Source organism: Sebastes umbrosus, chromosome 20 (genome assembly GCF_015220745.1).
Source record: "Sebastes umbrosus isolate fSebUmb1 chromosome 20, fSebUmb1.pri, whole genome shotgun sequence".
In the NCBI taxonomy this organism is placed as follows: Eukaryota; Metazoa; Chordata; class Actinopteri; order Perciformes; family Sebastidae; genus Sebastes; species Sebastes umbrosus.
In genome coordinates this window covers 3,829,261-3,842,926 of record NC_051288.1, presented here as the reverse complement: position 1 = coordinate 3,842,926, position 13,666 = coordinate 3,829,261, and the positions used below count along the sequence as shown (strand labels likewise).

At 42.0% G+C, this 13,666-nt stretch overlaps 2 protein-coding genes across 2 annotated transcripts in view; one reads left to right on the top strand and one right to left on the bottom strand.

Moving 5' to 3' along the window:
- The window catches only part of spata20 (spermatogenesis associated 20), a 65,257-nt gene that overhangs the window by 20,094 nt on the left and 31,497 nt on the right, over nucleotides 1-13,666 (top strand). The window contains exon 13 of the mRNA XM_037754688.1: nucleotides 9,360-9,568. Within this exon, the coding sequence (XP_037610616.1) occupies nucleotides 9,360-9,568 (209 nt within the window). The remainder of the gene's footprint in view (nucleotides 1-9,359; nucleotides 9,569-13,666) is intronic.
- Nucleotides 1,650-4,678, bottom strand: LOC119479284 (homeodomain-interacting protein kinase 1-like). Its single transcript, XM_037754689.1, has 2 exons — nucleotides 4,445-4,678; nucleotides 1,650-3,060 (listed from the first exon to the last, which is right to left on the bottom strand). Exons 1-2 carry the CDS (start codon nucleotides 4,452-4,454, stop codon nucleotides 1,727-1,729), a joined length of 1,344 nt encoding a protein of 447 aa, XP_037610617.1. The 5' UTR covers nucleotides 4,455-4,678; the 3' UTR covers nucleotides 1,650-1,726.

Here is a 13,666-nt window from a genome sequence, read left to right as displayed (position 1 = left end):
CAAACCTTTGTTTCTGCTTTCATGAGGCTGTATATACACCACATGACCAAAAGTATATGGACACCTGAGCAAAGTATGTGGTAATCTGATATACCTTTATGTGATCGTTGAACCTGTTATTTTTTTTCCAAAACCTATGAGCATTAATATGCTGTTATAACAGTCTTTGCTCCCATTTAGCCACAAGAGCATTAATCAGTTGATTTTTCAATTCTTCCACACCAAACTAGGAAAACCATTTTTTATGGGCCTGGCTTGTGGCTGTGCATGGGGGCATTGTCATGTTGAAACAGGAAAAGGCCTTCCCTAAACTAAAATAAATCATTACAACACCGATTCATGCTAAACAGCTCCAGACCAAAATTACTGACCGAAACACACATGCGTGGGGCAATGTAGTCTATCAATAAGCATAAGCAAGCAACACAATGGACATTTTTAAAAGACAATGATAAGTCCTACTTTCATATGATAGCAGTTTCACTTTTCACTCCAGCTTTAAAAGTGAGCCCGCTACAACCTCCGAAAGATCGATTGCATTAATGCAAATAATGCCACAAATTTATTTAATGCGTTATTCCGTTAACTTTGACAGTTGAATTAGATTAGTTTTTTTCAGCTTCAAATCATTTCAGAACTTATAATCACAAGTTCAAATCTTGTTACTTCAAATGATAAACTGATCTCTGACTTAAAGGTACTCTATGTAAGAATCAGAAATTGTTTGTTAACAGCAACACCTGTGGCCGTTAAGTCAACGAAAGTCAGCATGCTGTTGCTCGTGCTTGTGCTCGCTCTACATAGACATGAACGAGCATCACACAAAACAGTGAGGCGACACACGTCAGCTAAAAGCACAATATTACTCTATATTTCAGCTGCTTGGCAGTAATGTTAGCTGACCAGACGAAGGTCTCTCCATGAATCACTGCTGATCCTAGTGTTGGCTTTTCCTGCCTCAGCCTCCCGACCGCGGCCGGAGGGAACAGGGGAGGCACCGAAGTTTTGGTCGGAGACGATAACGTTTCTCTCTGCGGAGCCCCGTCACTTCACAAGACACAGGAAACCTCTGTTGGTCTGGAGGAGCTGCAGCATTTATTTCTGCGCAAACGTCCACTGTACATTCACTAGATATTCTCAGAGCTAAACTAACTCTTCTGCAGTGTGGAGTGTGCGCGCATGCACGAGAGAGTGGAGCAAAAGAGCGAGTGAGAACCGGCGCGGTGTGTGAGTGAAGGCTCACGACCCTGGAGACCAAAGCTACGGTCTCCCCCGCGTCCTCCGATCGCTACCAACACTGTTTTACAAGACGGGCTTCACTAGATAGAAATTTGCGGTTTTGGTGCTTCCGTGTAGTTTGTGCTGGAGTCTGAGTTTGAACAGCGTAGCCACACGCGAGCGCGCATGGGACACCGACCTGCAATGATTTACACGTGTAAGAAGTTTAAAACATGTTTACATAAATTATAATTTTTTTAATTTAGGCTTATTAAATAAGAATATGTTTGATCCCATAAACCCTCTCTCACTCTCTTGTGAATAACCACTGTAACAGATTTACCTGTTTCCACCATGTTCCTACCAAACAGCATGAATGTCAACTACAGTCTACTCAAACAGTCACAACCTTGGAATTAGACTGACAAAAATGGAAGATACACATGTATTAGAATTAGGAGAAAATAACTAAGAATATATTACAAAAGAAATGCAGAAGATCAATTGATCAAACTGAGGATGTAGCTGACAGGGTGCAGTTGCAGTAGAAGTCACAGGCGTGTGTAACCGCTGTGAAGAAGTAGGTGCAGTTGAAGTAACAGGCGTGTGTTATCGCTCTGAAGAAGCGGCATAAACAGCCGTCGTTCTCAGGCCGGACGTCCACCTCTTCTGTGTTCTCCTCTGCTTCTACAGCCTTGTAGGCTGTTGTTCTTTCGACCCTGCACTGGAGTATCTCAGGTCCTGTTATCAGACAGCAGGGAGGCTGCTGACTGACTTCAGGTGTCGACTCTTCAGTGTCCATCATCTCTATGCAGATGTTGGCAGGGGAGCTCTGAGGGAGACTGGGAGCAAAGAACGTGTGCTGCAGAACCTCCGGGGGTTTGATGCGCTGGTCAGCGTCCAGCTGCAGCATCCTTTTGATCAGGTCCACCAACAGACGCTGATCGCTCTGCTGTCCTCCGCTCATCAGCTGCTCGAGGTCATCAAGACACGTGAGCTTGGTGTATCTCGTGTCCTCAGAGTATAACCCCGGGTCGTACTCCTCTGGCGTTTTGAATCTCCAGTGCTGCTCGCTATTGCTTTCGTACTGGAAATAGTACTCGGTACACACGCCACGGTCCAGCACATAGTCAGCTGGCTGGCCCTGAGTCTCTATGATGAAGCTCAGCACATCATAGTTCATCTCCCCAGGGTAGAGGGGGTACCCTGTAGCCAGCTCTGCAGCTACAAGGCCCAGAGACCACATATCAATGGCGTCATTAAAAGGAATGTGCATCATGACCTCTGGCGCTCTGTACCAGGTGGTCTGCAGACAGACTCCAGGCTTAGCAGTAGACGCAGGAAACGCCAGGCCAAAGTCAATCAGTTTGACTTTCAGAGGCTGCTGCCGGCGGTCCACAACCATAATGTTTTCTGGTTTGATGTCCGCGTGCACAATTCCGATGGAGCTCAGGTGGGTCAAGGCCGTGGCCAGCTGGTGCACGACGGGTCGCAGCTCTGTCACGGGAAGACCCCGATTGCGTCTTTCCTCCATGTAATCGAACAGGCTTTGATCCAGGAGCTCGAAGACGAGACAGGTGAGATCGTTGTCGAGGAAAAATCCGTTGCACCTCACGATGTTGCAAGCGTCTGGATCCAGACACCGCAGCCGCTTCAGGATGTCAATTTCCATCTTCGTCTGTTCAGCTTCTCCGGGGAGATCCTTGATGACCTTGACGGCCACCGCCTTGCCCGTTTCAAGGTTGCGGCATTTGGTCACAAAACCAAAGCCGCCCTTTCCAAGCAAGGCCTCCACCTTGTGGCTCTGTCCGAGTAAGCTCCCTTCAAATATCGGGAGGTCGTCTGTGCACAGAGAGAAGATATGGTTAAGATTCAATATTCAAGACTTTTATTTGCCATTTGTTCAGATACAAGTGTACAAGGGCATTGGAATTCTTGTACTGATCTCTGTCATGTAAAAAATATATGATAAATACAATAAAATACACACATTATAGTAAATAATTCAAATATATTTGGGTGTTTCTGCAGCTACGGGAATTTTTAAGTCCCAGCAATGAAATTGTGGATTTATATTAAAATTTGCAGAGCAATGATTGATAAATATATACGTAGTGTTATTACCCATCTTGACATTTTATGGGTCCAAACACCACTTTTCTTCATGTCCCACAACTGTGGTCCCAATGTTGAGATACATAAAATGAGCTAAGTCAATCACAATATGACATTATTTCAAATGGAATTGTTTCATATGCATATTACTTTACACCATATTCAAATTATTTTCTTCTTTACAAGTCATTTTTTTACAGACACACTGAAAAAAAAGCCATAATAAAAGTTTTATTCAAACAAAGCCAAAGAAATCTAGTTTCTATGGATCTTGAAGGCAACCTGCACTAGCTGACCCTCAAGATTAAGAAAAACAAAGTTAAGATCACTTTTACTTCTCAAGTATTTATCGTGTGTCCTCACCATACAGTTTAGCAATTAACTACATTTATTTAAATAACTTAATATTACCGTTGAATTCATGTATATTAGATGCTAAGAGTCAAGGCTAACGTAGCAGAACTCGCTGGCTGCCATTTATCCGCAATATTAGATAAAATGTAATTTCTGCAACAGCTTATTAGTGAGATGGTATAGTTATCCGTCATAAAACACAACATATTTTATATTTCTTGTGTATGAAGACTGACATCTATGGGTACTGTCTAAATTGTTCAGGGTGTAGAGAAAATCATGAAATCCTCTTTATAAAATGAACATTATTGTAATGTTGCGGTAAGGACAAATGGTAAGAACAAGTGATGAAAACCATAACATGTTACAGATTAATATCTGAACCACTATATGTCATTTTGTGTACCTGTTTATATGTGTTACATACTCTGATGGCTAAGATTAATATTCATAGAGGTTGTTAAAAGTGACCGTAATTTCAGAAACACCCATTTACAAAATTAAGTCACGTCTGTCCAATCTATATCTCTCAGTAGTACACAGTCTACATGTACAAAATTGTGTACATGTTCTTTAAAGAATCATATAGAAAATCCTTAAATTGTTCTTATACATGTCCATTAAAATACTACAACTGTATACTGTTACATGATTATATTCAATATGTTAATAACTCTACCGTAAAGATAAAACATTGGATCAGGTGATAAAGTCTGGTGCTTACACAAAAATAATGCAGCAATATAATTCAACTTACCGGAGGCCATGTTGATGGAAGGTTTTAGCGCTGTTTTTTAGTTTTTCGTTATCCAAACGAGAAAGAAGATACTGTCCGAATAGTAGTTTCGCTTGCAGTCAGGTTGAATCTCAAGGAGATTTTATAGATGTAAATTCTTAATGGTGGGTTCCATTCCAGCCAGTTCTATATTCTATGTCCTTTATCGCTCAACAACACTCTTGTGTATGTGTGTGTGGAGAACAGAACCTGCCAAAATCAAGAATAAATCTGTATATATGTAAATAAATAAATATGGCATTAAATGAACCAAAAAACAATATAAAAAATAAATGCAGGCATTAATTAATTGAAAAAAATGTGACATAAATTGATATTTCTGTTTTAATTTGCTTCTTTATTTATTTATTTTTGTATTTATGTATCTTTGTATTGCTTCCCATATTTATCTACTCTTCCATTTAATTTCCCCTTTTATTTATCTATTCATTTATTTATTATTATTTTTTTAATTTTAGATTTATTTATTTTTTGGCAGGTTGCGTCCTCCAAATGTGTTTGTGTGTGTGTATTAAAATACGCGCAGCCTTTGTCAAGGTTGAAAGGAGTAATAATGTTTGCTGTCCTGGTTCGGACTGCGGAGCCTTCATGTTGTTGTTTCATAAATATAGGCGTAACTTACAACTTCAATGTGCACAACGTGATTGGTTGATGCCTTTCTTCGCGGTGCAAAGCCTCAGAAACATCATCCTCATCCCGGAAAAAAAGTGACGCTTTTTCGCCGCATAATATTTGCATGAAAAGTACTCAAAAGCAAAAACAAGAGTTTGAAAGGAGAAAGAAGGAGAAAGAAAAAAATGCTCCCGGTGTCTAAAGGCCTTTATCCTTTAAGAAAAATGACCGTACAGTGTCTAAAACAACTAGCTCCAGTGGTCATCAAACCTGATCCATAAACTTGAATCCAAGCTGTATACTGATGGTGTAGTAAGCATGCTCTTACACCTCCTTGCCTTACATTTACACTCAATAATAAGTCACAACACTGCTTTTGGAGTCTATCCTGTGGTCTTAAGGTATGTGGTGAGTGGTTTGAGAGAAGGAATGCAGAGACAGAAAGCAGAAGCTAAAGCATTAGGTGTCACCGCATGGGAAGGTGCACAGACAGAGAGCTGATTAAACAGGAAAAACAAGGATGTGAGTTGAATTCCAAAGGTCTCCAGATTGTCACAGGAAAACAAGCAGCACCTATGTTTCCTGATTAACGAGTCAAACGGGGAAATCTCTCTCACTGTTTCTCTGCTGCTGCTCTCCCTCTCCTATTATTTTTTATGTGTCATTATTCTGCGTTATTTCATATGTAATAATGGCACAGCCTAATAGTTGAGCACATTCCGTAGCAAGCATATTAAATTATTCTCTAACGTAAAGGTCACTGCTGTTGTAAAACTGATGGGAGTCAATGTGTTTACGTGACCCATATCGTCCCCAATAGGTTTAGTAGCTGGTGTATGAGAGGATCATTACGAAGCTATTAGTGTTAAACTGTCTCCAAGTGCTGCAGTATGATACGGGAGACCGACAAGGCGCTTTATCTTTACTCTCAGGGAAATGACTCATTTAACACGCGCTGCTGGAGGTGTGAGTGAAAATTATTTCTGAGAGGCTCTTACATTTTTGTGTTTGTGTGTCAGTGAGGCCCTCTTGAGGTTTCGTCTCAGGTTGTCATCCCTGTGGCAGGAGTCACCTAAGCCAGATGACATGTTGCAGTGTGAGAGAAGGGGGTGGTGAGAGTGTTAGTGTGGGAAAGGAGGAAGCACGGATACAAATCACCAATGTTATTTCATAAGAAGTACCTTCTCTGAATCTCTAAATCCTTCCGTCTGTCCGCATCCAATTTGACACAAATGTCCACTTTGACTCAAGGATGAACGGATTTGATTTTGGTAGGTCAAAGGTCAAGGTCACTGTGACTTAACAAAACACATTTTTGGCCATACTCAAGAATTCATACGCTAATTATGACAATTTCACACAAATGTCTGATAGGATAAAATGATGAAGTGATGACATTTTGGACAGACGTGGATGTAAACTTCAACTTGACCAGTTGGCGGAGGCATACAACTGCAAGGCGGTAATTTTAGTTTGTAAAAATACTTCTAATAAAGTACAAGTTTTTAGCTTGTCCTGGCTAGTTATTGAGTGTGGAATGGGCTCATTGTTGCACCTTGTGGCCACAAGGGGAGCAGTATTAGGCCCATTATGGGTTTGCGCACTAGAGCAGGGCAAGAAGACGCTACACTCGGACTTGACAAGCACTACAAAGGTAGCATTCATGCCTTATCTGAAATCAGTATGTTTCAGTTTTGCAAGAGATAAGACTTCAGTTATGAAAACCAACTGGTTGGTTTGGCTAATAGAGAGTTGCAGGAGTCCTAAAACCCGGAAATGAGTTGGCATTTTTTTCACTTCTGGTTCCCTCGTCTCAGAGTTGATGGGTTTTAGTTAGATGCCTGAAATTAGGTCTGTGGTTAGCACAAGCTGAAGAGATTTTAACGTTTTGTTCTAAGACATAAAACGTGTCAGTAAATACCCCACCCATGAATTTGAAGCCTTTATGTGTCTTAAAAAAGACGGTTGCCAGCAAGTGGCTGAATGAGACTACTAAACGTCATCACGCTGAACACTCGTCCTCCTTTACACCTCGTTGTGTATACCCGCTCTCATGCTACCGTGGTGTAGTTCGTCTATAATCATTAACATTAGCTTTTTACTTCTGCTTGCATTCACACTTCAAAAATCATAGAAGTGGTGTTCATTTGTGAAAATTATCTTGCTGAAAAAAAGGTGCAAGTATCATAAACGTTTGTTCGCCACAGAGCTTATTTTCTGCAATAATCCGAAACCCAATGGAAAAATTCCATTGGGTTTTTGTCGAGGGAACCAGGGCGATCCTAACTACTGTACGTGGTTGGCCTACAAAATACTTCATCCTTGGAGGACCCTATAGAGTTGTAGTTAACTTCCCCACCTCTGATAAAGAGCAGCTTTACAGCTGCTTCCCTAAGCTCCTCTATTGATAGATCAATAGAGCTTGTGATCCCCTGACTCTTCAATCACAGAGCTATTAGCATTGCTGTAGACACTTCTATCTGTCATGATGTCAAATTCCAAAGACATTCTTCCCCTTTGTATTTCCGTTCAACTGGTCATGTCCTGTCCAGTGCGAGAGTACCTGCTGTCTCCTTTCAACTTCTGAGTCACCGTCTGTCTGTCTGTCTCTTGACCAGCAGCCACCAGCCTCGCCTGATATATACGCTATCTGGCTTCCTGTCACCGTCCGTCTCCCTTGCACTCACCCGGACGGGGTGTCATTGTAGGAATTGGAGGGTGGAGGCTAGAGGGGGCTTGTTGTTGGGGTGTAGATGTGACTGAACAATAAATCACATTAAAAAACAAATGGCCGAGAGCAGGTTGTAAAATTGAGACGGACTGATATAGGATTTCAAAGTTTATATGAAAGGATGTGGGATAAAATGTTAAGGCCTAGACACGCACCAACCCGACACCAAAGAACTACGAAAGAACTGATGAAGGCCACCTGTTGAGTAGGGCTGTGTATTGGCAAGAATCTAGTGATACGACATGTATCATGATACAGGGGTTACAATTCAATATATTGTGATATATTGCTATTTTTTTTTATCTAATTTTAGGAAAACTGTCATAGTATAAAGAACACACTGAAATGTGCATAAAATCTGAGTGAAAAAAAGTCAGAACAGAGGGATCTGCATTTTCGTTCATCATAAATCATACATCATAGCACTACTTTGAGAGGGCACATACATTGGGAGGCCGCATCTCTTTGCAAACTAAATAAAGTGTTGACTGAGTTAATCTTTGCATGTAAACTATTAATTAGAAATTGATAGTGTTCTTGAGAATCGATACAGTATCACAAAACCTAATATTATGTCGATAATTTCTTACACCCCTGCTGTTGCGTTGCCTCTCGTCGCCTTTGTCTTGGCCAAAAAGTTGCATTTGAACACACCGCAAAGACTACAGCCGATGGCCAACTACCACGTACGTCCTGCGCCAGCGTGAGATGAAATAACTCTCCACACCAGCAGGCGGCGGTAGTCTGTATTCGTCATTCAAAAAGGGGAAACCGGACGACCGAAGACTGCGGATGTACAAGCCGTTGTTATGATACGTACATCAGACAAAGCGGCGTTTGACGACCGTTTTCACACCACTCTCACTCACCGCTTAGCTTCATTCCAAATGTCGCAGTGAAAATATTGGTGTATTGGATTGATCAGATAAGATGAAGATGAAAAATGAGAAGACTAGAGCCGGCCGTTGGCATAGTTTTTGCGACGTGTAGAGAGGGAGTCAGGTGAAGGGAGAGGTGGCACACTGATGCTGGAGGGAGGTGGGATGGTCTAACTGGAACCACATTTGCCTAATTACTCTGCTGCTTCACTTGAAACTTCAAAGACAGCATACACGGTTGTGTGTGCATGTATATATGTCTCTCATGCCTTCTACAGTATGACAAGCACAGAGAAAGCAGATGAGTAATTTCACTTAGAGAAAAATACTGCAGGGAGAGATTATACTCAGCCCGCTTTGTGTCGTAACGTTCTGTCACAGATAACTCCTTCAGGCTTTTTATTATCTTTCATGCCAATTCTTCAGGGTTTCTCTACTGTCTTGATGGAAACCATAGCTTGATCTTCTTCAGGCACTGTGAACAGGCATTTGGAATTTAAAAGATAAAGAGGGGAAAAACAAGAAGCTGAACTAGTTCACCGACCCATCTCAACTCATCTCCCACTGATCCGTCGATACATTTTTAATGAAAACTGTCCTCATTCTCGCTCTTCTAACACTGATTTCCATTTCTGTCCCCCGCTGGGTTCTCCAGATCTCCGCCTATCTCTGGCTTCCTGGATGACTACGCCTTCGTCATCTGCGGCCTGCTGGACCTGTTCGAGGCCACGCAGCAGACGGAGTGGCTGCAGTGGGCCGAGGAGCTGCAGCTCAGGCAGGACGTGCTGTTCTGGGATGACCAGGGCGGAGGCTACTTCTGCAGCGCTCCCAGCGACAGCACTGTGCTGCTGCAACTCAAAGAGGGTGAGGGATGGGTGCATTGGTATATGAATAGATTGCACCAGTCTAGATCTTGAATAGCCAGCCCCTTGTGTGACAGACAAAAGCCGCTTTCTTATATGAACCCCGGACAATGTCCGTTGAATCATGTTGAATTGTCCAGAGTTGCCATTTCACACATGTAGTGCACAACAGGTCAACGCAAGTCTGAATGTATAGAAGTCTATGAGAAAATAGGCCTACCAGATTTATTACCTTAGTAAACATTGTAAACATGAGTTTATGGTCTTAATCGCTAGTTAGGCTTGTTGCCGTAGTCTGTGCTACAGGTGTTATGTGTCGTTCAGGCATACACCGATTAAATTACTTGTCGTTTTGCATTTTTTATAGAAATCAAACCCATTTAGTTATTTTTTGTGTATCAGCGCCGTTGTTATCAATACATAGTCGGACGACGGATGCTACAAAGATGGAAAGTGAAAGTGTCTGCTCCGTATGGAGTCTCAGCACAGAGTAGCAGGAGTCCGATTTCACACACACAGGATTAGAGAGAGTTGACAGACAAGACGATGGCGGGGCATTTGGTAGCAAAAGCCACTGTTACTTAATGTTAATGAGACCATCGCCGTGCGGAGGACGGAGCGGTCACAGCACAGCAGTGTGCGCGGTACCAGGGGGAAACCTGCAGCCCCCGCAGCAAAAGCTCGACCGGAGAGGCCAGACGCACAATCAAAGTAAGCGCTCTGCATATGCAGTACTGAGTGTCATCTTTTCTTGTAAAATTTCCAGTGTAATTGGTAACACCGGTGTATTGAAGACAGGTAGCTACCACGGCGTTGTCTGGTCTGGGAGTTGTCCATGTTTTCGTCTATGAACTTTAATTCTTTTACAGTGTGTTTTAAGCAAAATATACATTTCCGTCGCCTAAAAAAGTCTTATACGGCGTTCGATTATACTTAGCTCCACCCTCTCAGATGGCGACGGCCAAAATGCCAAACTCGAGGCATCAAAACGGCAGTCCTCAAACCAATAGGTGTATATTTTATAATACGGTCTATGATCACCCGTCACGATCATCATCATCATCATAATCATATATACAAGACAGAATGTCTACAGCCAAACTGTGAGGCTGTACTTAGACACAGCGGTGCTAAATGCTAAATTCACCATGCTAACATGCCTACAATAACAATGCTGAAATGCAGATGTTTAGATGTTATAATGTTTACCATGTTCACCATCTCACTTTAGCATGTGAGCATGCCGGTATTTACTAATTAACACAAAGTACAGCTGAGGCTGATGGGAATGCCATTAGTTCTGCAGGGACTCAGTCATAAACCAAAATATTGGACAAATTCTAATTTTGACTTGATGGTGTCGAGGGATCACTAAAGTCAGTAGGCTTTATCCTCTGCAGTCCATGAATATCTGTACAATATTGGGATAAGTTGGGATATTTCAGTTAGGACCGAAGTGGTGGATTGACAGACCAACATCCAGCTGTAGAAAATAAATAAGGTATTGATGCTACTGCTGCTGGCTGTAGCTCTAATAGGTTGAGAGATTCAGGGGAGGATTGATGGACAGGCGGAGGATTAACGGTACTACTGGAGCATACCTCTGTGGCTTGGTCAAGGATGGATAGCTCAGACAGATGAGTAAATACAGAGTTTGAGGTCTGCAGACAGTTTGCTAATACCAACATATCGCCACAGTCTGGTCGCGGTGATTTGAAGGAAAAAGAGAAGCACGTCATTTATTTGAAATGTTAATGGTTATCGATTGATCCGGAGCTTAACAAGATGGAGGCTTCACTCCATCGCTAAACCACAGGAGAGGAGGGAAGCAAGGATAAAAGGAAGGATGGATAGGTGAACAGGTTGAGGATAAAAAGACGACAGCAGAGGAATATTGACCTCCCCTACGTACCTCCAGTGAAGTGCAACCGTCTCTCACTCGAGTTGAACTTCTCCATCATGAGTGCACTCAAAGACTGATGACCTGTCAAATCTGTCTCCATTGCGACTCCTAGTCCATCTGCCTTTTGACAGATTGAAACGGCACGCACAATCTACAGTGGGAATCTGAAATCCACTTCCTGCCTCTGCCTCTTCTCATCTCACTTCAACTTCATCCTGGACCTTAATTTAGTTCTTTTGCTCAATGCATTTTCCTTCTTTCTGTCCTTTGGTGCCCTTAAACCTTGACTTTGAGCACGGTATAAGGTACCCCATTTGCAAAAAAAAAAAAAAGGGCCGGCTTAACGCATAGCCCATATAGGTGGTCGCCTAGGGCGTCAATTTATGGGAGGCGCTGGTCGCCCTCTAAGAAAGAAAAAAGGATTAGGAAAAAAAATGCCAGTTGGTGCCCATCCTCGTTTTTTGCATTGAGGTAACAAATAGATAAAGAAATACACTTTTCACCTCTGTAACTCTCTTTCTCACACTTTTTCATCTGCCCGGCCGCAATAATTTGTTAATAAAAGTGTAAATTGTAGTTAAATTGATGAAACACTTTTAAGCCAACAATATCAGGGACTAATTGTTTATTTATATTATAATAAATACAGTTATTTATGAATATAAAAATCTGCGGAACCTGTTTTTTTTTTTATTATTATTATTTCAGCGCCCTTAGCACAGGTTCGAGCAGCCACACTGCCCCCATGAGCAGCGCAACTCAGGCGCGGCTCAGCTGAGTGTCAGCTGCGTCTCTCCTAGAGATTCGAGGTCTCGGCTACTTTTACCGCGAGCCGCGTGCAGTTCACAGCAACAACAGACAGTGAAAATGATCTTTTGACAGTATATTGACATCATACCAGCTACATTTACTACAGTTTCAATATCTAGACATCTGTAAAATATGTCACAGAAATGAAAGAAGTAAAGATTTATTTTTAAATAAACACTTCCTGCTTCCGTTTCAAAATAAAAACCCTCAAGCGTTTTTTCTGCAGACAGAATTCCTTCATTTGTCAACAAACGGCTTTTATCCTGAAATATTTGCAGGACAGTTTTGTAGAAAATGCAGTGATTTGCAGGGCTCCATGAATGAATAAAGTACTGGGTTTTAATGGTGGATTATTACTATTATTTACAAATGAGCCCACGCTTCTTAACCTTTTTCTGTCTAAAATAAATATAAATGATATTTATAATGAAATGCAATGGCCATTATGAAAGACAAACTCTATGTAGAAAGAAAGAGCTGACAGCAGCAGCAGAATCGCTGTCGGTGTGGACAACACGCGCGTGAGATACGCAGCAGTTCAGCGAGGTAGCGGTCACGCGGTGCTCTTATGGGCAGTGTGTCCCGGCCGTTAGGGCTCTGGGGGGGTTGAGGAGGCGTCAAATCCGAATTTCGCATAGGGCACCAAAAGGGCTACACCCGGCCCTGTATAAAATATAAAAAAAGGTTGCAGACATGGCAGCGTGACATTAAAAAAACTAAATTACTTTACTTTTTTAATAATAATCAGTGGACAGGTGTATGTAAAATATATTTTTTCAGTTTTTGTTAGAGGGACCAAAGGACTGATGGGATATAAATATAAATGGGTCTGACCTTGACGTTCACGGCAGCCCTTCTTCAGCTGCCAGTCCACTGCTCCAACTGAACAGAGAAGCTGACACCTTGTGGACATGCAGACATTTACCTTTGATCCGTCAGACCAAAGTTTCCAGTCTGGATTTACTTTCTTTTTGTTTTCCCTCTCGAGCTACTCCGTCTGACAGCAACCATCTATTTTGCTGCTCCCACTTGTGTTTTTATTCTCTTGCCATCTCTACTCAGCATAATGTCTTTATTATAACACATTACAGTGTTTACCACAGGTTTTTGTGAGACTGTGGTGGGTGGACATCAGACCCTTTAGGGGAGAAAATGTTGTATATTTTGAAGTTAAAGGGTAGATCTATGAATAACTTTTTATGCTCTTCTAAACACTTAATCTTAAAAAAATTGTAGTATAGATATGAATGGTGATGACGCGGCAAAAAAGTCATAACCACAAAGCACGGTAAGCAAGACGACGTCCATGTTTCCAGACCCATCGCACTGAGGACAGTCGCACCGGGAGCAGCGGGCTCTGTCCATCACCGTCCGTCCCTGCAGGGA